Source organism: Petaurus breviceps, unplaced genomic scaffold, assembly GCF_028583685.1.
Source record: "Petaurus breviceps papuanus isolate PSGF00001 unplaced genomic scaffold, PetGlider_PUasm1.0 90895, whole genome shotgun sequence".
Classification (NCBI taxonomy): domain Eukaryota; kingdom Metazoa; phylum Chordata; class Mammalia; order Diprotodontia; family Petauridae; genus Petaurus; species Petaurus breviceps.
Genome location: NW_027187372.1, coordinates 28,154,236 through 28,178,055, shown reverse-complemented (window position 1 = coordinate 28,178,055; position 23,820 = coordinate 28,154,236). Strand labels below are relative to the sequence as shown.

At 39.7% G+C, this 23,820-nt stretch overlaps 1 protein-coding gene across 2 annotated transcripts in view; it reads left to right on the top strand.

Annotated features, from left to right (window-relative positions):
- The window catches only part of KDM5B (lysine demethylase 5B), a 70,845-nt gene extending 54,672 nt beyond the window's left edge, over positions 1 to 16,173 (top strand). For both annotated transcript variants that reach the window (XM_069074585.1, XM_069074586.1), the window contains 8 exons: positions 1,614 to 1,752; positions 7,479 to 7,658; positions 8,843 to 9,001; positions 10,232 to 10,717; positions 12,214 to 12,325; positions 12,839 to 12,993; positions 14,536 to 14,856; positions 15,406 to 16,173. In XM_069074585.1, the coding sequence (XP_068930686.1) occupies positions 1,614 to 1,752; positions 7,479 to 7,658; positions 8,843 to 9,001; positions 10,232 to 10,717; positions 12,214 to 12,325; positions 12,839 to 12,993; positions 14,536 to 14,856; positions 15,406 to 15,543 (1,690 nt within the window). In that variant the 3' untranslated portion in view covers positions 15,544 to 16,173. The remainder of the gene's footprint in view (positions 1 to 1,613; positions 1,753 to 7,478; positions 7,659 to 8,842; positions 9,002 to 10,231; positions 10,718 to 12,213; positions 12,326 to 12,838; positions 12,994 to 14,535; positions 14,857 to 15,405) is intronic.
- The last annotated feature ends 7,647 nt before the right edge of the window (positions 16,174 to 23,820 follow it).

Below are 23,820 nucleotides of genomic sequence, written 5' to 3'. Positions count from 1 at the left end.
GTTGTTTTGGATTACTATTCATCACTTTGGGAGTGGAATGGTGAGCAGGTAGCAAGAGACAGACAGAATTTTAGCTACAATTTTTGAATGACAAATTGAGCATTGTTATAATAAATGGGGAAGGAAGAAACTAATAATTAGACTGATTCAAACTTGGAAAAAACTACTTCTTATCAATAGTGATCATCTCTAGAGAAACTTGACCAGTTTGCACAGAAGATTGCAGATTGGACAAAGTAGTCCAGTTGGATTAGATGGTGATGGCCTTTTAATTTTAAGATTTGGTTATCTGTTCATATGCTACTGCTTAGTTTCCCTTTTCAGCCTGATTTTACTGATGTCGTTTCTGGCCATTGAACAGAACAAAAAATAGTTATGTACTTGGAAATTGAGCTCATTTTTTAAATTTTTTCAGATTACTTTTTTTAAATCATTGACAGTCAGGTACAAGAGTATTTTGCTCTTTCACCAGCTTCTTTTATCACATTTTAAATACAAAGAAATTGAATGCCGTGTTATATTGTCTCGTAGGATTTAGAGCTGAAACAGATAGGAGAGTGAGATAGTCTGAACCTCTGATTTAACAGGGAAGAAACTGACCTCAGAGAAGTGGTCAGTGAATAAGAATTCAAATGCATTCTCACTCTGGGCCAGTGTTTTTCCTTGCCATCAGACTATTTATATAAATTAACTGTAAGGTTATTTCTCTCTACCACTCTATTGAGTAAACCCCACATACTGCTTCTCCCACTAGCCACCAATATTTACTACATTCAGTCAATCACCAGATTTATGTGAACTTGCCATTTGTTTTTCTGTCTTGTCCATGTCCCCTAGCATTTTAGAAGTCCTTATTGTCTGATTTTTTTTCCCCCTCAGTGCTCTTATAAGTATCTTGTAATTGTTCTCTGAGTCTGGAGGTTGGTGGGTGAATATAGACTCCTCCTCAGAGTAGGAATTCAAGGTTAAGCAAAGTGGAGGGGCTACAGCACTACTCCTACCTTGTTGTCAATGGATCTATCTCGACCCATCTTGGCCTAGACTTCTCTGTATAGAGTGTGCCTAAATTTAGCATGGAGGGAATTATCACCAAGTTATTCTTCAAATGGAGATTTCAGTAATACCATCATAGAGCCAAGAAGCAGACACTATTGCAGGTATCATTTCTTCTCTTCTCCCTGTTGGGGCCCCCCCCCCCAAAAAAAAAACGGAAGAGCGTTGCGTTTGAGCTTTTAGGCAAGGCCTGCACAACATGAGGCCCACCAAAGGATTTTGGTTGACACCCCCCCCCCCCAAAAAAAAAAAAAAAAGGTTAGGGTTCCCACAGCACACTCTCTGCTGTTTTGTCATATGACCTGTGGTAAGCAACCATTGTCAGTCTATCTTTAGTCTAATTTATCTGGGGCCTGAAGAACTTTAGCCTATTTTAATTTTGATCCCTACCTACTGCCAAGTTGTGCAGGTCTGTTATAGTCAGCTTTGGTAAGTATATACCACAGAAGTGACTCAGATTTTTGTTTGTAATATCAAGTTTTGCTAGTCCTCTGGTTATAGTGGGTAAAATGAATTTGATCTATCAGATGCTGAATGGATTGTATATCTCATTTCCATAGACCACGACATTCATTAAATAGCCTTGCAGCAGCAGTCAAGGAAATTGAGGAGATTCCAGCATACCTCCCAAATGGCCTTGCTCTCAAAGATGCTGTACAGAAAGCTAGAGATTGGCTTCAGGAAGTGGAAGCCCTTCAGGTTGGTGTAACTTTGAAAAACCCCAATTATGGTTCCATTTTCTACTCATTCTCTATTGTGTATCTGCTTCATACGTTTATTCAGTTTCCTTCTACATTAAGTAAGACGAGGCCATTATGAAGGTTTAAATACAGCATGGTACAGTTTTGGGTCAAAGTGACAACACTAATGGTCACATAGAGTCTTAAACATTCTTGCTTTCTTCTTGGTGATCAAGTACCCCATCCCATTCCACTCCCCCCCCCCCCATTCCTGGTTAGGTTTACTCAGGCTAGTTGCTCTTTCCTCTTAATCCTCATATCTATGTTTCCTCACTGAATGTGTGATAATCACTAGCTGTTGGAGTGCAGGATATAGAAAAGAAAAAAGGGATGAAGAGAGTGGGAGGTTTAGAAGTTTGGATTATCAGGAACTTGAAGTCAGGTAAGTGGGTTTGGTGATTTGAATTTTATCAAACCCAAAGAACATAAACACTGCATTTTTGAATGACAGTTTTTCTTTATTAACATTGTGTTAGCAGTTGCTAAAGAATGCATGTTGTGTCTGATCTGCTACATCTAATATGTGTGAACAGTTTCATGGAAGAAAAGAGTTCAGTTTCCTATCAAAGTGATATGGTTGCATGTGTTACTATGGTGTTTACTCTTTCTAAACTTTTACTTTTTCCAAACTGTATTTTTTTCTTTACTAAACTTTTCCATGCATCTGATTGCCATGGTCTCAGTAATAGTCATGTAGTCAATAAACAGCCCATAGTCAATAAATCTTGGTTTAACTTTGATAGTCTGAGTAACTCCAGACCATTAGATCATTAATATGAGAAGAGCTGGGGGTTTGGAGACCTTTCGTGTTATCCCTGAATGTTCTGTAATGTAGACTGACATCCTCCTGAGTCAGCATCCAGACCTGGAAAAGACGTTAAACACAGCTTTTCATTAATACAGAGTCCACCATTAACTTGTCACCTAAATCCAGGTCAGTGAATAGCAAGACATTTTCTCCACAGACCTGTCTGCTATAGTATTACTAAAAGCTCCACTAGATGTAAGCAGGAGTTAATATTTGCCTGTGTAGGATCTGTGCATTTCTAAAAAATTGAACTTATTTAGTATTTCATTTTCCCCCAGTTACATGTATAAACAATTTTTGCATTCATTTTTAAAACTTTTGAGTTTGAAATTCTCTCCCTTTTCTCCTCCCCTGCCTTCCCCCACCCTCATTGAGAAGGCAAGCAATTCTATATAGGTTATACACCAGTAGTCGCAGAAAACATCCTGTAAAAGAAAACATAGACAAAAATTCCCTCAAATAAAGTTAAAAAAGTATGTTTCAGTCTGTATTCAGACACCATCAGTTCTTTCTTCAGGGATAGAGAGAATTTTTCATTGAGTCCTTCAGAGTTGTCTTGGGATTTGTGTTGTTTTTTTTTTTTTCAGGGACTTTCTTCTGTGTGAAGATAGATAAAATGTAGTGCATAAAATATAATACAGAGCCCTGAGAAATATTAATGACCCAAAATTATTTTTTGTATTTATGAAAGTCCCAATTGAAGACCTCAATGCAAAAATGTATAAACTCTAGGTAAATTGTTAAACTTCCCTACCTTGAACTTCATCTCTAAATACAGGGACAAGTCAAGTCCATCTGACAGACTTTGAGAGGAAATTAATAAAAATGTACTTCATAATAAGATGGAAAAATCCAATCAAAGCATTCAATTTCTTAATCAGAAATGCTGCCTCATTCTTCCCCATCCTTACTTTTGTCTCACCCTTTGTGACAACTATTACATATAACTGATAGATTCAGAGAGCTTATTTTGAATCTCTTTTTCTTAGGTTCTCTTGAGCTTATTGTTTCTTCATCCTAATAATCGCTTTTGTTCACTTGCTTTACTTAAGTGATCCTCCTTGCATGGACTGCATCTATGTAAGGATTTACTGTCTGTACATGTATAAAAGATTGGAAAGGCAGTTTGCTTGAGTGTAGCTCAAACAGTTGCCTTGATCAGGAATCTTTGGGTTTTCCTCTAGCTTTTGACGTGTAAACTTTTTAGAGGTTGATTGTATTTGAATGGAGATGTCAGCTAATAGGCTTACTGTGTAGATTGAGTTATTATATATAAATAGAAGAGGCACTATTACCTGTCTCTAAAGATAATAACCCAGTGAAAACAGTAAAATCCCTTTGCTGAAGGGAAAAAACTGTGGGAAGGAGAATGAGGACTTTATAAATTGATTTCAGAATGGCCATTTTTGCATAGAATGTCAGGAATTACATGTGACTAGATATTTTTGACCTGAGCTGGCATCTAATTTGGTTATCTCATGATCGTTTCATACTTCTCTGAAACCAACTTCCAACTGTTTGATGCCATAAAACTAAAGAACTATATCTAAGGTAAAGAAATTGGAGATTTCCACAATGCCTTTAACTGCCAAATTCTGAATGTCAGACTTGTATGAAGAAAAAGTTTGTGACCATTTACTGATAACATCATTAGTAAATGGAAAGGGATACATTTCTGCTTTGATTATTATGTAGCAGTTAATGATAAATTGGTTTACCTAAACTAAAACTAAATTACCTATACAATACATCTTTTTTTTTAAGCAATTGGGGTTAAGTAACTTGCTTAAGGTTACACGGCCAGGTGTTTCTGGGTGGGTGCTAAGTGTCTGAAGCCCGGATTTGATCCCAGGTCATCCCGACTCTGGGGCCAGTGCTCTTACTTGCTGTGCTACCTGGCTGCCCCTATACAATGCATCTTAAGACTTTGTAAGAGAACAGAATTTAATTTATGACTAGCAATTTTGAATTTATTGCTTATTGCTTAGATTTTTCTCAGTCTTAAAGAGTTTGTAAGGGGGTAAACCTAGTAAGTTTAACTCAACAGACAAAATGCCTAGAGCACTAAAAGCATGGCTATTAGTATGACCTTTATGGATGTCTAGTTTACCCTTGAGGATACTCTTTAGTGTGACTCCTTCAAGAAAACTACGTAGTTTTGAGTTCTAGGTATTTATCTTTGGGTGGATATAGTGATGGTACTACAGCTGAACAGAACTATGGCAGTTATGTTGAAAATGGACAATTTTCAAATTGTATTATTTTTAGATCTCAATTTCAGCATTTCATAGTTATCTGCCTTATTTTGACCTCTGAAAACACAGATATTCTTTGCTGATACACCAAATCTTTAAAATTTGTTTCCATGTCTTATAACTACCTTTGTACAGAATGACTTGTTTTTGTGTAGATGCATTTTTACTAACTTCAGCCCTTCCCAAGGAAGTATGAGTGCTATGGTTGACTGTTCTTTTCTTGGAAACACATTTTCGGCACTAGAGTGGGTCCTGTTAGCTCAGTTGGTGCCAATAATGCCAAGGTCATGGGTTTGATCCCTGAATGGGCCACATGTTTTTCTTTTATGGGCAGCTAGGGGGCGGAGTGGGTAGAGGCCCAGGCTTCATCTTCCTAAGGTAAAATATGGCCTCAGACTGGGTGTGTGACCCTGGGCAAGTGACTTAATGATTTGCTTTAATTTCCTCATCTGTAAAATGAGCTGGAGCAGGAAATGACAAAATACTCTATAGTGTCTTTGCCCAGAAAATCCCAAACGGGGTTGGATGTGATTGAAATGACTGAACAATAAGAACCCTAAGCTTGAAGTCCAGTTCATATCACGGGTCTAGGGTTTAATAAACTAGTGACTGTGCGTTCATGAGTAAATTCTGAATGTTTCTGTAGCTCAGTTTCATAATTTGTAAAATGGGAATAGTAGTAAGTCAGTTCTCAACTTTTGCTTGGGTAACATTCCTAGAATATGTACAAAAGTAAAAAATGTCAATGTTGATACATTGAAGCTATGGGAAATAAGGTAGGTTCCTATGACTACTAAAAACCCTAATTTTTCACTAGACGTTGCTGAAAATACATTTTCTATATATAGTTCTTTATAACAAAATATTAATTCTGATAATATGTATGTTTCCTAACACAGTAATCATGAAATAACCCAAAGAATGTTGGGGATAGGAGAGCCAACATTGTATGGGATAGGAAAGGCCAGGGATGGAGATGCCAGGAGACCCCAAAGTAAAAAAGGGAAAAGGGCAGCCTGCTCTTTCTAATTCCTTTAAATTTTGTGGTTGAACTATTCCATGATAAAAAGCACATGCCTTGGGGTGAGTCCCTGGTCCCCAGTCTGAGCTTCTAGGTCAACTCTGGGGACCAGATGCAGTGGGGGTGGGCTTGGCTGTTCTGGGATGCTTATGATCCCAGCAGCATCGTTGGGGGGTGGGATGCAAGTGAGGAAAACCACCATTTCATTTACCTACAAATTTAGCTGCTTTCTCCATTTTTCCAATTCTCTCATTTTCCATTTGAGAATTTACTTCAGCACTTTCTCGAGTGGATTCATGAACACTTTTATAAATTCTTTCCTCCTTCTGCAGATAAAAAACTTGCCCACATCATACCTCTACTGCTCATATTCACCATTCTGCCTGGTTACCCAATGCTGAAGTGAAAATGAGGTTACTAATAACACTTGAAGTCAGGAAAATTAAATATGCAAATATTAAGGATTGAGTGTATTTAATTGTCTCACTTGATTATTTTGAGGAAAGCTCTTTGCAAACCTTAAAACCCTTTAGAATCATTGCCACTATGTATCATGCTCTTTTCTGTGTGTCTTTAGCCATCAGCCAGAACTCTTTCTGTAAATGTCACCCAGAACGTTCTGCTGACTTTAAAAATGCATTTTTCATTAACTGGTCTTAGAAACTGAGTCTTTAAAGGGAAGCACACAATCTTATCCTAAGGCCATTGATTTCATTCATGGTCATATCTGGAAGGTTTTTGAGTAACACAAACAAGAAACCATTGGGTTCTGCGTTGAATTTATTATTTAGATGTTCACAGAAGAGGACATGATGCTAAATGAGGAAATGATAAAGATTATATTTATTTCATGAAACTTCTTTTTTTAAAATAAAGTTTTTATTGCTGTATTATGTTTTTTTTACTATCATAGTTTTCCTCAAAATTCCACCTTTCATGTAACTAATAATATTTTTAAAGACAAAAGAAAAAATTCCATAGCACAACCAATTAAGTACATTGAAAAATTCTGAAAACATGCAGTTTGTCATGAAACTGCTCTGTCTGAGTATGTATGAATTCCTTTGCTAAGATTACCTTTCTAGCTGTTGAGGTTTAATTGCAAAATGGTAGTTTTAAAAAGGTATGCTAATGATTCTGTGGAGCACAGGCAAATTTCAAAGGGGTCTTGACTGGTTGGGATAAGTATGAATCAACAGTTTCTCTAAGGATGATAAAGGCAAAAAACATTTGCTGCTAGTGTACCCCATGTGATAGTGGAAACCACTCTTAAGTCACTAGAGATTACTGAACATGTCCCAAACATCTAGTAGTAAAAATTATGTTTTTATTTTCATGTGGGCTCTTTGTACAAGATTAGACCACATACTTTAAATTTCTGGAATTAAAATAAAATTTTTGTTAAACCACTTTGTATTATTCATGTGCACTCTGGGACAGCTGGGTGGTTCAGCTGATAAGAGTCCTGGGCTTTGTAGCTACTTCATTTTGTTTGGTTATGTTCCCAATCAGATCAATAAACTGGAAAACAACAACAAAACAAAGCCCTCTTGCTTGAAAATCTTGTGTTTTAATATCAGCTATTTTTTTCATTCTGTTAGGCTGGAGGACGAGTACCAGTGTTAGACACACTAATGGAACTTGTTTCACGAGGCCGATCTATCCCTGTGCATCTGAATTCTTTGCCAAGACTAGAATCCCTAGTGGCTGAGGTTCAGTCTTGGAAAGAATGTGCAGCCAATACCTTTCTTATGGAAAATTCTCCATACTCTCTCTTAGAGGTAAGATAACTTGAAGCCAGCCAACTTGTGTCTCTGCTGGCTCAATAAAATGTATTGCTATTCATATATAAAGTCATCATTATTGACTTGTGTCTGATGTGTAAGTTGTGTGTTGTTTTTTTTCCTAGTACAGATGTAGAATTTACACTGAACAGGTTACAAAATATACTTGCTGACCAGGTCTAGGATACTAGTTTGATTAAGGAAATACTCTGTTTCACCATATAAATGTAATTGGTATTTAGTCATTTGATCTTCAGTTTGATCTTGTTCTATTAATACCTGAGCTAGCTTCTCCAGAAAATCATTTTTATCAGAATACCTGTGAATGATTTTCTCTAGATTGCCATAGTTTCTATATTTTTCTTGCTATTTATTGATTTTCTCCAGATCTGTGCTTTCATTTGTATAGAAAGCTTTTGGTGAGGAGATTCCATCTGCCTATTTGAACTGGAGACTATTTTCTAGCTTCTACAATCTCACAAGACAGTTGCTTGGGTCACTGAGAGGTTGGGATGTGCCCAGGACTCTCTGTGTTCTTGACTTTCTGGCTGACCAAGCTCAATGGTGTGTCCTTCTTACTACTAAAGATGGTTTGATTTGGGGATGCATTCCTAGGGGAGGGAAGGAAGGCTTGCTTTTGTAATTTTGATGAGCTGTCACCTCATTCAGATATTGTACACTTCCTTTTCCAAGTAATTATTTATTGATTGACTTAAGGATCAAAATACAATTAGTTGAATGAATTTCATATATGTGATGAATCAGGTCACTCTGGCCATAGACATCTTCATCTACAAAGGAAATTAGGAATGCACTTTTTAGACATTATCTAACTCTTTCTGTGGGCTTACAGTCTCTCAGCCTTTCTTTTCTCATGTCATGGTACCCTTCTTCCATTCTGGTGAAGCCTATTTTGGATCCTTTTTCAGAATAATGTTTTTAAGTAATTGAAAGAAATGATAATTTTGGTTACTAGTGATTGAAAATGAAGATCTAATTTTTTTTTTTTACCCTTCCAAGTTCACCTATCCTCCCTGCAATTTATCCATAGATGCCTTGGTGGATCATAGACCCCAATTAAAGGCTCAACATCTAGACTTAGGTTTTTGCCTCTTTTCTTCCCTTTGTGTTTCCCTGATGGCGGTTGCATTTTGAAACATTTTCCTTTGGATTCATATTAGGTTCTTTGTCCCCGGTGTGATGTGGGTGCAATGGGGCTGAAGAGAAAGCAGAGAAAGTTAAAAGAACCTATTCCAAGTGGAAAGAAAAAAAGCACAAGACTGGAAAGTCTGAGTGACCTTGAAAGAGCCTTGACTGAAAGTAAAGAGACAGCTTCAGCGGTATGTCATTTCTCACCCAGAGTTCCCCACTTCTCCAGTGAAAGGATTTTTATCTCTTGTAGAAATATTGGGAAGACATATGAGTGTGTCTGGAGAGTGCTTTTGGAAGACTGTTATGGATATGATATGGTCTTTAGATTATATTGTCATTAAAAAAAAACAGTTTCAACTTGGATCTGGATTTCTTGGGGATGTTTTAGTTTTATGATTCTAGTGATAGATTAAATGTTAACTTCTGATTTCTAGCCTATCACCTGTTTCAGACACTTGGTACCCTTTTCCCAGTCCACAAAGGAACTGAATAATTTCATTGATCTGAGGATTCACTGATCACACTTAGTGGATAATTTTCTCAGACTTAGGGTTGATTACAGTCATTGGAATCTTGTTGATTGTGTAGATTCCCCTTTTAATGGCGTACTGGAATAGAGATTGGAATCATTGGAGGAATGATGACTTACTTATCCCACGAGCTACAATCTTTATTTTTGAGTGAGAGGTACAGTCTTTTAGGACATGAAGAGTTAAAAATATTCAATTAAATCTTAGTTGAAAAATCGAGTTTAACTACTATTAAGCAGATACAAAAACCTGGTTTTCAAATCATCACTTGTAATCGGCAGTAAGAGCTCAGAAAAGTGTCTAGGCAGTACTGCAAAGTTAGTTGGTTTTTTAAAGACCAATGGAATGACTTCACTCATAATAGGATTTTCTTGTAGTCTAGGAGCTAAAAGAGAGGACTGAAACATTGTGATGGAATGGGCAATTTAAAAAAAAGTGCCATTGTATAACAACTAAGCTTATTTATGCTGAACAAGATAAAAAGTTTATCTAAAACCGGAAAGGACTGGTTTTATTTAAGTATTTTAAGAGACACTTAAAGCAAGTGATAGAAGATTTCCTAGAAGCTTATCTCAATCAGATACATGGGACAAATGAAACTTTGAAAACAAATTATGACTTGTGTGTTTGTAAATACCACATTTTATATTGACATAGTGTTTGCGGCTTCATGGTGTAGGATAAGAAGTGAACTTGAATTTATGTTGTGGGATTTGGGGATTTTTAGAAGGTGAGAAGGCAAAGGAAACAAACAGTAGGGATTAATATGTGAACAGTAATATAACATAAAAGTCTTCCAGGAGCATCTAACTTTGGGAGGTTTGTGGGTTTGGGAAGCAGGAATCTCCCTGCCCTGATGTTAAAGCTTCAGTGGTAATCTCCTTTCAGATGGCAACACTTGGTGAAGCTCGGCTAAAGGAAATGGAGGCCTTGCAGTCCCTGAGAGCAGCTAATGAAGGGAAGCTACTGTCATCCAACCAAGACTTAGAAATCAAAATCTGTTTATGTCAGAAATCCCCAGCTGCACCTATGATTCAGTGTGAACTCTGCCGAGATGCCTTCCACACGGGCTGTGTGGCTGTGCCCAGCATCTTGCAAGGTCCCCGCGTCTGGCTCTGTCCATATTGTCGGAGATCTGAGAAACCCCCATTAGAGAAAATTCTGCCCCTTTTGGCCTCCCTTCAGCGCATCCGTGTTCGCCTTCCTGAAGGAGATGCTCTTCGGTATATGATTGAAAGAACCGTGAACTGGCAGCATAGAGCACAGCAGATGCTTTCTTCAGGGAGCCTAAAATTGGTACTAGACCGAGCAGGGTCAGGACTGTTGTACAGCAGATGGCAGACCTCGACAGGCCAGGTGCCAGAGACAAATAAGGTAGGCTCAGACTTTGGTTTTCAGAATCTGGCAAGCCCTTATGACTTCCATGTAGGTCGCTGGGGTGCTCCCCCAGCTACTGGAGCATCATCTTCAGGATCACACTTGTGTGTTGTGTGTTCTCAGTGTGCTGCTGCTGCTGCCTTCCCTTCTCAAAGAAATTCTTTTAGGGCATTGGTTTTGTCTGTTTCCTGAAGCATATGCTCATCCATGTGGCTGTGGATTCATCTGCTTCTGTGAGGCAGTTTTCTGTAGACTGATCTTCATTCTTTCTTCTAGAGCAGTCTCAAGTTTTCTGCTAATGAAAAGTAAATTTTCAAATGACTCCCTATTAGTTTGCATAGAAATTGATTAGTCTGTATATTTTTTCTCTTTATACAAGATTTCTTTTTTCAAGTAGGTTTTTATATATTGCCAAAATTTCTTCCTGTATCCTTACTTTTTTCTACTCCCAGGGAGCCATCTCTTAAAGATAAAAACACACATTGGTGCTGTTGTCTTAATCCATTTATCTGAGAGCAGAGGTGAAGACATTTGATGCTCCTGGTGGCATTTTGCGAAAAGCATGGCACTAATAATAGAAAAGATTTTTTTTCCTATTATATAGGTGGACATAAAAAGACATCCCCAAATTGTTCTTTAGCAGTTTCTTTCAAGTTGTCCCCGAGTTCATTTTGACAGTATCTGAGTATGTGCCCTTTCCCCAAGGATGATTTCCCATGACCATTTAGTTCCCTGGATTTCTCATCAATTTCTTGGGGATATACTAAAGAGTTTACATTTTTTACAAGTAAGGTGGCAGTTAGGTGGGACAGTGAATAGAGCACTGGCCCTGGAGTCAGGAGGACCTGAGGCCTCAGACACTTAAATAGCTGTGTGACCTTGGGCAAGTCACTTAACCCCAGTTGCCCTCCCCTCCCCCCTTCAAAAAGCAAAAACAAAACAAAACAACCAAGAAAGGAGGATTACAGGTAGGGTGGCTTCAAGTTATTTTGTGGCCAAATCTTTATCCCGCTCCCTTGGCTATGACTACTTTTAGGATAAATGCCATTAAGTAATTTAAAAAATGTTGTGTCAAAGTATGTCCACATTATCTTTCTCAGTAAATCTAATTACCGCTGTGGTAAAGTGGCATTTTTAATTGACATCTTTAGTTTGTATACCATAAGAGTTGATTAGTTTATATCTGTCCCATAAAGAAAAATGACCTTTTGTTTTGACAGTTTAACTGCTGTCGAGTTAGTTACATAAACAGGTTTTAGTAAAACCAGGAAGATTAAAGGCCTAATCCATTTAGTGATATCTGAACCAGTTTGCTCAGATTGAAAAAGCCAGATGATCCCAATTTTATAAGTGACAAAGACAGTCAGTTTGGGGCAACCAAGTCATTGTGTTTCCCTTTTGTCTGACAACCTGATCCGGCTCCATCTCTGGGCCTGTAAGAAATTATTTCTGTGCTAGGAAAGTCTTGTTACAAAATGTTTTCCTCCTATTAGGTTTCACAGACAATTGGTGCAATGTCCTTTTCTCTGCCCCATGACTGGGACAACAGAACCTCCTACTTACACTCTCCCTTTTCAACCGGACGAAGTTGCATCCCCCTCCATGGTTTGTATACTCCCATTCATTTTGGGGTTTGGGATAGAGGAGTTACAAGCAGTCCTATCTTATGTTTCTGGTGCTGTTAACCAGTTGCCTAATTAAAAGACCTTAACCTATTTGATTTTAGAGTCTTAACTGAAGTTTATTGTTCCTTTAAAATGCAAAGGAGTTCTGGAAAAGAAACTTTTTTATTAATTCCTTTTTGGAATGTTGTAGTGGTTAGTTTGTGATTCACAACTTTGTGATCTCCATTTTCTCAAAATGATGTTAATTTTCCAAATGTCTGGAACACTTGTTAGAATCCTGTTCCTTACCCACGGACTGGGACTTTTATAGTATTTTCTGATAGCTTGGCTTCTTTACTAGTTTAGATTATGCAGATCTGGGTCTGCCAGCTTCAGCATATTAAGAAATAATGTGAGGCTACAGAATCTAGTCTTTTCTGAAGGAGCAGTCAGTTTTGGAGGAAAAGTCAAGAATAAGCAAGATAAGAAATTTATTTTCTCTGATCTTTTATAGGTATCAGTTCTGATGTGGATGAACTGCTGACAGAAGCCCAGTTGCTCCAGGTGTCTCTACCTGAGATTCAAGAAATCTACCAGACTTTACTCACCAAGCCAAGCCCTGCTCAGCCCCCTGACCGAGGTTCACCTGTTGGACTCACCAGTGAGAAGGCAAGAATCAGGCTGGAGGGAGATAAGCTCTGTGTCCTTTACCTTTTCTGTAACTACTAGCAGGTCTATCCTACTTACATACCAGAAGAGGGACTTCTCTGAATGGGAGTTGGGCCATAAGTGAAGGCCAGGGGTGGCATTTGGAGCCAGCTGAGGACTTTACAGTATCAGTTATGGGGTCCTGCTTCTACCATTGACTCACTCTGTGACTTGGGACACATCTTTTAACATCTTTGGACCTGAGTATAGACTGTCTCTCCCTCTCTCTTTTTCTTTGCTTCCTCCTCTCTTTTTTTTTATGTGTGTAGCTTAAAAAGGGCCTTTGGCACAAAGACATGCAACTTGGAGAAGGGCTGTGTGTGGCTGGATATAGTTGTGTAAACTTGTTTTTCATTCTGCTAGTTAATCTGGAATCTGTAATTGAGGTTAGACTAGGGGTTCTTTTGGAAATCTGGTGGCCACCCTGGTACTCCTTCCCAGAGCAGTGTTTTTAAGCAGTTGAAGAAACTGCTTCAATTCAGTTAGAGCTTGGTGAAAATTAAGATTTTTTTTTTCCCATCGAATTTCACCAGCCCCTTGACCTCTATCCATGGACCCCAGCTTAAGAACCCTTGGGCTTGACACATTGTTCTAGTGGGCTGATTCCACCTATTGTGTACCCTCTACAGCTTTGTAGAATAGAGATGTTCCTTTCAGTTCTTTTATCGAGAATATTTGTGTATTATTTTTCTTACTAGTATTCCAATAGTGTTGCCCCTTAAGAAGCGTCCAAGGAAACATACTGTTGGGATGGACACACTAGTATGGCAATTTCAAGAGATCCATAGAGGATGGAGATGGCTTTTTTTTTTTTTTAAAGGGGGAGGTGGGTTGGGGATCCAGGCAAAAATTAAAATTATTTACTGACTATACCTAGAATAAGGGAGCCTGTTTGTATTAAAAGGTAGTATCTACCATGTTGGCTCAGTTATATAGAAGATTTCCCCCTGAAATCTGTGTTTTAAAAATAAAACTTGTAATTGAGGCTACATGCATAGTATTTATCCTTTCAAAGTGATTTAAATTTGGTTTGTGACTACTTAATCTCTTACAGCTTTAGGCAATTCTCCAACATGATAAGTTGAAGATGCCATACTGTTTCAGTAGAGTATTTATCTGAACTTTATGTTCATTAAGAAATTTGTATTCCAAAAACAGGATAAATGTGCATATTTGAATATATAAAATATAAATATAAAGTAAACAAAAATTTTTACCGAAATCTCTTGATTATTCAGGGACGATTTAACCAACTGTTTATTGTTTTGATAACCTTCTTTTACTTTGATTTTACTGGCTGATTAGCAGATTACAAATAGGAGAAAGTAAAGTCAAACTACCCTGATTTTATTAGGGAGGCGGTCCAAATATTTGGTTATTACTTATGGGGTTCCAGTATACAGTTATTTCTAGCCATAGTAGTTAGCTTTATTTTAGTACAAATACTAAAGGGGGGATTAGTTGGGAAATCATAAAACTAATTTTGACTTCACATTTTCCCAGAATGACTGCTGCCGGGGGAAGCGAGATGGAATTGGAAATCTTGAGAGAAAATTGAAGAGACGACTGGAAAGAGAGGGTTTGTCTGTTGAGCGACGGGAGCGAATTAAAAAAACCCGGACCCCTAAAAAGAAGAAAATCAAACTGAGCCACTCCAAGGACATGAACAACCTCAAACAAGAGAAAGAGCGGAGCTACGAATTGGCCCGTCCCACTGAGACTCAGTCCCTGCCCTCAGATACATCCTACTCGGAGCAAGAGGATTCTGAGGATGAAGATGCCATCTGCCCGGCCGTGAGCTGCCTACAGCCAGAAGGAGATGAGGTCAGTGAGGTTTGGGCCATAGAGGACGTGCTACCTACCCCCTAACTCAGACACCCTGTAAACTAGACCTCGCCGGGTCTCTCTCTCTTCTGCTTATCTGCTTGGAGCTGATCGAAGTCGATGGCTCCTCCCTACCCCTACTGATTTCTCTGCTCTTACCATCGTAACTGGGTCTCCTCCCTTTTCTCGAAGAAACTCTTGCCTCTTCCCTTTTTCCTTTTCTTGCCTCCTCTTCCAGCTTTCACCATCCAGGTGCTCAGAAGGTGGGAGGGATGCTGTCGTATTGCTTTTAAATGCTTACCCACCACAGGGAAGCACTGTTTTAACCCCAAAGCAGTCGCAACTTGAAGAATGGCTTTGACTTGGTTCTGGCTAGTGGTCCAGCTACGGTACATATGGCTTAACTGTTGTGCCAGACATCCCAGTGGTGGGATATTGGCGGGTTAGTTAGAAACAGTCTAGATCTACTGAACCTGGCCCGCTGGCCCGCCCATTTTTGAAACTCATTTTCCCCTCTGAAAATCCCATCTCCCTGCTCTTTGTAACTAGGTGGACTGGGTCCAGTGTGATGGCAGCTGCAATCAGTGGTTTCATCAGGTCTGTGTTGGTGTTTCTCCAGAGATGGCAGAGAAGGAAGACTACATCTGTGTGCGCTGTACTGTGAAGGACGCACCGAACCGAAAGTAAAAAAACAAAACAATACAAAAACAAACCCCCCACTTATGTAATTCAGGACTCCGAGAAGATTTCTGCAATTTCTCAGCAAAGCTGCAGGACTGGTATTAGAGCCAGCCTGTAAACGGTGCTATTTCTATTCTTCATGGGATCATTTTTCCAGAACTGTTTGAAAAAAAAAAAAGAAAAAAGAAAAAAACTAACAAAAAAATTTTTTTTGACACTTTTTGTATTTTTCCCTTAAGAGCTATTTGTGGTTGTTGAGGTCTGAATGCTGACTGTTTTTTGCAGGGGTTTCCACCAACTTAGAAGGAAGTGAAGCTGGCACCTTTTCATGGACAGCATTAAAGTCATACCTCTTTCTGGGATTTACCGGCTTAAGAGTCCAGCTTGGCTTCAGTGCCCAGAGGGGCATCAGAAATTCCAGTAAATCCTCTTTTGAGGAATCTCTCCTGTTTACTCTGTTACCATTTGGGGGGAACTTTTGGTTTTTCACTTTGGGGTTTTTGTTTTTGTTTTGCTCTGCTCTCTGACTCCCGCCTTTTCCCTTCCTTCTCCTCCCCATAGATTAGGTTTATTTATCTGAGCAATAACTTCTATGTCTGGTTTCAGTGGCTGGAATTAAAAACGTTCTGAACAGTGTGGTGTGCTTTAGCATTGGGTTAATGTATGGGACGCAGACGTTTAGGTTCTAGTGTCACTGATGGACTAGTGATATAGAAGGGAGACAGCTCTGTAAGTAATTGCCACAGCTGTATTTTCGCTTTCTTTTTTTCCCTCGGGGAGGGGGGGGTAGCTTGTATCAAATGTTGCAGTTTATATTGTGGAATAAATCCTTGGTTATGATATAATAGTAAATCTTGGTTATTCAGAGCCCTTAGAATGCAGCTTCTCTTAACCTTTTTTTCCTTCAGCTTGCCTTGCTTCTGCCCAGTTAGACTGCTGTAGAATAAGCCCCAAACTGCGGGGGCTGGAGATGGGTTTCTTCCGGTGCGTTGTGCCCTTCCTTCTGCTCTATTGCTGCACCCCTTACCCCTCCCACTTCCCTTGGTGGTTCCTACTCTACAGCAAGAGGACCTGTCTTTGAAAGCCATGCTGCTTATAGGCTTTCTCATAATGTTGGCACTTGGGGGCCTGATCTCCAGCTTGGTCCCATATGATGAAATGCTTTCTTTGTATTTACTAAAACTAAGAAGGAAACTGCAGTCTTAAGGACAGGAGGTCAGGAAGGAATCCAGAGCGATTTCTGCCACACAGATGGGTCTGTAGAAGTGAACATTGAAGGAGAGTTTAGTTTTCATGGGGCTAAGCACTTACAAGGTGGGAGCATCTGCCTTCCCTTTTCTTTTACCTCCCCACTCTCATTTCTGACTACCAGGGTGGGATGGGGGTGGGTGGGTAGGCAGAGGGAGGTTCCTGTACCTCTCATTACTATTTCCCTCTCCCCCTCTCCACACCCCTGTTAAAGAGCTCTGTTTTACAGTGTAGAATGGCTGACAAACAGAAAACAAGCTCTCTTGCTTTTACTTCCCTTTCAATGTCCATTTGGTAACATTTTTCTCATTTTGCAGTCATCAACCTAAGGGAGGGTTAGAACTAGTGGGATTTAAAAAACAAAAACAAAAACACCCTAGCAGTTTGTGATGTAGTGAGATTAAATGTATTAGCCCCCTTATGCAATTTAAATAATTAAATCTCTTTATGAGCAACCCTTAGTTGTCTGCAGTTTTGATGCAGTTCCTGTGATGTCTCAACCTTGTTTGGGGGTTCTGGGTTTAGAAAGAACCTGGTCAACAGAGCACCATGTAAAATAAACTAGCATGTGGTTTATCCCTCATTCCCAGGGTCTGAAAATGTCTTTTGGTCAGAATGTCGGTCACCAGTGAATTCACCTAACACCAAGACCAATAGGATTCTGCAACCAGAATCATAGGCTTCACTTTGTCTTTCAAAAGCTCTGAGGTTTCTAGGGGTGTCTAATGAGAAGAAGAAAGCTTTTGAAGCACTGAGACAAGGAACCATCTATTTTAGATAGTCTGCACAGCAATGCTAAGGTTAGTCTCACTCTTCAAAAAACTATTGTAGAAAATCATAAGGTCACAATTTTGGAGCTGAAGGGGACCTTGGACAGCCCCACCTTGGGAAGTCCTGGGAAACTAAGACTGAAGTAGATTTAGTGACTTAACAAAGATCACACATATTAAGCATCAGAGGCAGAGACGGTTCTTCTTCCTGCAGGGTTGGTGCTACTCTTTGCGCTGTACCATTATAGAATAGAATTTAAAGAGCACCTTTAATGTAAAGCAGGGACCTTAGATCATAGAATGTCCCTGAGGAAAGAAGGCTGACTCCGGATTCAGACAACCTACGTTCAAATGCTAGACCAGTCCTTTTCCCTCTGTGGGCTCTAGTTTCTTCATCTTTAAAATGATAGCATTGAATTAAATGACCTTCAGGGTCCTTTGTAGCTCTGATTCCATGAACCTAGTCTAGTTTCTTTATTTAACAGATGAAGAATCAGGACCTTAAGGTGGTTTTCTTGTACATTGTCCCAGCTAATCAGTGATGGTGGCATAGCCAGGGCTGATAACAAGATCTCCTGACTCCTCGGTACTTGTATGGGCTATTGTGTGCTATCCTAGCATTCATTGGAGCTTGGAGTACAATCATTAACCTAGGGGAGACTTCTTTGAACACAAGACTGGTTTCATGTGACATGGCCTCAGTCTCCAATCTTTGGGGAGGCTGAACTAACTGGTAAGTGACTTGTATTCATTCTTGATGGCAATATATGGCATTGGTCAGAAATTTGCCCACCTGTTCTCCTGTTTGGATTGGGGGATTCCAGTTTTAAAACCCTAAGCTTTCAGGTGCTCATCCCTACACTCATGTCTTCAAGTGCTACCCGGATATGGCGAGGCCCTTCCATTCTTAGCATTATCATGCCCTGGGCTTTTGGTTATTATTGACAAGTAGAATGATTTTAATGTGACTACATTTGGGTGGGGTGCCTAGTATACCTATCATCTTCAGATGTTTATAGTGAGAATTTAACACATATAAGGCCACGATGTGACAGACTACTTTCAGGAAGCTTACAATCACTCTTCTATCCACAAGCCTAGAGCAGCTAAATCACCAGGTTCTCAAGGTCTCTGCCATACTACTAGGAGCACAATGTAGAATAAAATACTGATACTTAAGCATGTGAGCAGTATAGACACAATTCCAAAAATATCTTTGTGATGCTTGTACCCTCTAAGTTAGCACTGGCCTAGACAATAGTTATCATACACTTTTTGGAATCTAAGACAAGATCTCTGCCCCATATTGGCTATTGGAGAAGATCAGGGGCAATAATGAGGCTCTAGCTATGGGTCACTCTCATGTGTAGCTCGAGCTGATTGGATTAATTTATGGCCTGAATATTATCAATATGCTGCTCTAATTCCTGTTGCTCAAAGCCTTCCCTCTCCAATATGGTTCTTGCTCCCATCAGTGAAGTCCTTGTACCTTCTGAGGGAGTCATGTGGACCCTTGCACATAAGTACGTTTTCCCAATAGATTTTCTAAATAAAATGTTTCTAAATTGGGAGCCTACCCTTTGAAGGAATGCTACCTTAATTTTCTTTGAAATGTAAAGGAATCTAAAAAGCATCTGTATAATTTCTGTGTTCAGATCTCTGGGTATCATGTTTGCTTAACTGGGGTACACCTTAATGTTCTTAGCCATAGGATGGAGTCCTCAAGGCCAGCAGAGGAACAGATAGATTTTGGTTTCTCCCTTACTTGCTTTGGATTAATCATGTGAGACGAGGAATTCTGGTATTGAGCATATCTTAGTGGTCCTATTTCTTAGATAAGTTGCACTTGTGACTGAGGTATCTATGACAAAGTTACTTTATATCAGGATCAAATGGAGGCAAAAGGAGTGCATTCTTTTTGGTGGTAAAAAGAAGCACTGGGAAATGGAGAAGTGGCTAAATTGTTACTTTTTATTTATGTTATATACTTTTATATAAACTAGAATTTTAAAGAATAAACTACAAACAGCTAATCTGGGCAGAAGTTGGAGAGAAAAGAAATTTCTGCAAATCACACACAGTTCTAATATTTTTTCATTCTCTGATTTTTAGTGGAAAAATTATGAATAGCTAGAACAATCTTTGATTCGGCCTCCAGACAAAAATTTAGGTGAAGGTTTTTTAATGATAGATAATGTTACTGATACTGTTCAGGGTCTCCAGGGATAGATAGCTTCACAGCCTCCTGTAATTTAAACCAGTAACTAATCACCATGATTGTCAGTCAATCAGGGAGTCCTCTTTTGTGTTTAATGAAACTTTTTTTTGCTGCAGTTTTTTTTTTTTTTTTTGGCTTGAACCTTTATGCATAGAATTACTTGGGAAGTGAGGAAGACTCCATTTCCTGTTAGGTTCAAGGATATAAGGTTAGAATTTTCTGGATGGATGCAAGTCCAATTCTGTCATATCTCTTTTAACATCTACATCAAGAGTATACTCTGCCAGAGGCTGGTCCACTATTTATAACTCAATTCTTAGAATCCCTACCACTTAGCAAAGTGATTAGCATATTGTAGAAAGTGCTTATTGATTTCTTGTCACTGTACCAACCTCTGCTCTCGGGATGAAATTACAGAGCAAACAATATTTATACTTAAGGAATTTATCTTCTCCTGGGAAGAGGGGTACCAGTTTTTCACAGATAAGTAAAAGATAATGAAAGGCTGAAAGGAGTAACCTAGGTAACTAAGGGCATCAGAAAGGCTTTCTTCTTGAGCAGGTGTCCCCTGAGTTGAGCTTTTGAGGAATCTAGTGACAAAGTGACTTACTTTTCTTAGGCAAATTCCTCAAGTCATTAATAGTATTTAGTTCTGTAATAATAACCCTATAATTTTCACATCCTAATTTTTTTTTCCTGTTGCCTTAAAACTTGGAAGAGCCTCCCTTCTCATAGTGAAGCTGGCTTCTAGCTCCCATAGGCCTCAAATGAACGCCTGTCCCCATGTCACAAGAGCAGCAGTCATAACAATTTCATTGTGATGGGGGTGAAGGGGTTGGGCGTGCTTGTAGATTACATTGTTTGTTCATGTTCACAATTGGCCTGAGCAGCACTCATCTGTTGTCTGTCAAGAGTGGGGCATGATTTTCTAGGCAGAGATACTCTGGAAAGGAAGGAGCTTGCCTTGAAGATCCAGCAGCAGCGAAGACTCCTAGGGGCACATCTAGATTTTTGATGGCTTCTCTTTTCTCTAGAACTATACCTATAACATAGTCTCACCACGTCTCCTTCCCCCCAGGTCATCTAGGTTTCCAGCCTCCACTTTTAACCCCTCAAATGTGTACACCTCCCCCTAAGCCCCTAGTCTCTAATCACTCAGCAGTTTGAGTCCTTATAGCCATTACCCTAGTTCAGACTCCCTCATGCCTCCTCATCTGTTCTTCCACAACTGGCCCTGTTCCTAATTGGTCTCTGCCATCATTGACATGATTGCTGACCAATCATAAGTCTGACCATGTCATTCACTCCTGTAAGTCCTTCTTTCAGCTGTTGGGCATTTAAATCTCTTCATCCTCTAGCCTACCTTTCTAAGCTGTTAACTTAAGTGTTACTCTCCACATTCTTTATTTTAGCCAAATAATGCTATTTGCTTTTCCTTGAATGAGCTGTGCCATTTTTCTGATTCTGTACCTTTGCTATTTCCAAAACCTGGAACGTCTTCTCTCTCAGGATTCCAACTTGTTTCAAGGCTCAGCTCAGTTTCACTCGTCATGCTAGACACATCTTGATGTTCTCAGCTGCTGGTGTCCTCCCAGTTACCTTGAAATTTATTTGTGTGTATATTGTGTGCACTGATTTGTGGGTTTTTGTAAGCCCTTTGAGGGTAAAGGTTCTTATTTTTTAGTTCCCACAATGGGTAGCATAGTGCTTCTGCACATAGTAGATGCTTAATGAATAAAGGTCTGTCGTAAGGATGTGGATTTCTGGGGCCTGGGGAGGTGGGTGGGGTATGGGAAAGTATAGTGGCAATAAAGAAAATAGTATTTGCTTTAAGGAATCAACACATTGGAGCAGTAACAATTCATACAAAATGGCTGCACCAAGACATATAAGAAGGCTAGGAGAGTAAGTTCTAATAAGCTAAAAGAGTAATTGGGGCCTACGGGATGCTGGGAGATCCCTATGGGGTGGAGCATAGAGAGGTGCATGGATACAGAGGCATCACCCCTGATCACCCCTGATAGAGCTTCCCTTCTTTCCTCACCTTGGTGAGCCGTTTCAGTCCTCCATTGGTCTTTAGACTCCTTGCTCCTTTATTCAGTCTGATTTTGCCTGGCTAAGTCTAAACCTTGGATCAATTTTAAGCATCCACTGCTTTCACTGAATGGAGCTGGGAACCATTTTGAATGGGCCCCCACAAATTTATGTTGCATACGCTTCTCTAGGCCCTTGTTACTGCTGGGCAAGTCTTTTAATCACTGTCCAGCTCAGCATTGGGCTTTCTTGTGCTTCCAACCGTCCCCCTTCTCTCCTGCTTCATTCAGATGCCTCTGCTGCTATCTCCTCCACCCATCCGACATTAAAGGTTGACCTTGATTACCAAGGTTTAACTAATAGTGATCCCATTCCTTCCCAGTCTTGTTTTTTCCAAGGTGGCCTCTTGTCATCTCTACTCTGACTTAGCTTCATTCTCTCCTTGTCTACTGGCTGCTTCCTCACTTGTCTACAAACATGCCTGTGTTCCTCCTAACTAGTTCTTGTCTTTTGTGGCTAAACTCTGAGAAGGCCTTCTACTCCAGGTTCCTCTATGGCCTGTCCTCTCCTAAACTCTGTAATAAGGCTTCCTGACTCATAAGGCAAAGGAAATCAATGACCTAGTAGGTTTCCTTGATTTATGTGAAACTTTTGACACTATTGATTCCTCTTCTTTGATAATATCTAGGTTTTTGAAAGTCTTTTCTCCTGGTTCTCTGAGACCCCTCCTTTGTTGTCTTTGCTGCATCTTCAGGCCTACTAACTCATGATGCTCTGCTTTGAGGAGGTCTGCTTTGGGTCCTCCTGTCCCTATGTCTTTATTCACTTGATCTCATATGTACCCATGGAGTCAGTTACCTCTGTGCTGCTGATTATCAGTTCTGTTCTCTTGGCCTGACACTTCCATTTATCTTCAGTCTTGAAGCTCCACTGCTTAGTTGTCACCTCATACTGGATTTCTTTTAGTCATTTTAAACTCAACATGGTCAAAATCAAGCATCCTTTTACCCCAGTCCTCCCAGTTTTACCAGGGCTCACAACTTTTGTTGTTCTAGACTATTGTTTTCCACAAGCCAATTTGTTGCCAAAGCCTGTCAGTTTTACCTTGTACAACACTCCCTCTCTCCTCTGATACTGCCATCACCGTGGTTCCAGCACTCTTCGCCTCACACCTGGACTTGTTTTTCACTCCTTGGCACTCAGCTGGAGTGATCTTCCTAGAGTGCCGTCTGACCATACCTGCACACTTACGCACACACACATGCATGGTAAACTCCAGTAGCTCCCAGTCCTACCCTTCAGTGGTGATTCTAGACAGCTGACCTGTACAAAGAAGCTGTACACAGGACAAATAGGAGATTGGGGAAAGGCACTAGAATTAGTAAGGGTTGGAGAGACTTCTAATGAAAAATGGGTTTTTGTTTGGGAGAGATGAGGGAAAGCATGCCAGGTATGAGTACCAACCAGAGAAACTACCTCAAGTGGAGGAGAGAGAGTGTCTTGTTGGTGGGACATGGAAGAGCCTAGCGTCACTTGAGAGCAGAAGGGGGTATGAGATGAGAAAGGTAGTCATGGTGTCTGTTGGACATACAGTTTGAACTGTCTGAAAGGCAGCTGAAAGTACCTGAGTGGAGGTCATCAGAGAGCTTTGGACTAGGTAGGTAGTTTTGAGAATAAACAGCATAGAGATAGTAATTACATTTTTCCGCTTTACTGAAACCTACTCTTCAGTCTAGTGACATGAGATTGCTGTTACTTATTGTCTCCCACCTCCTTGGATTTTCCCCGACTTCCCCATGCCTGGAATGTTTTCCCTGCTCGTTGTAACCTGAGTACCTAGTAGAGTGAAAAAGGGTCCTTTTTGTTGCCCATAGTTTTCTCACAACTTGTACTTTTGTGTGTTAGCACTCCTGAAATATTTCTACAGGACTAGTGCCATGATCTTTTGACCATCTTCTCTTAACTTGCCCTGGCTTCCAATTTTTTGTGCAATTCTCTCTTTTTTTTTTTTGG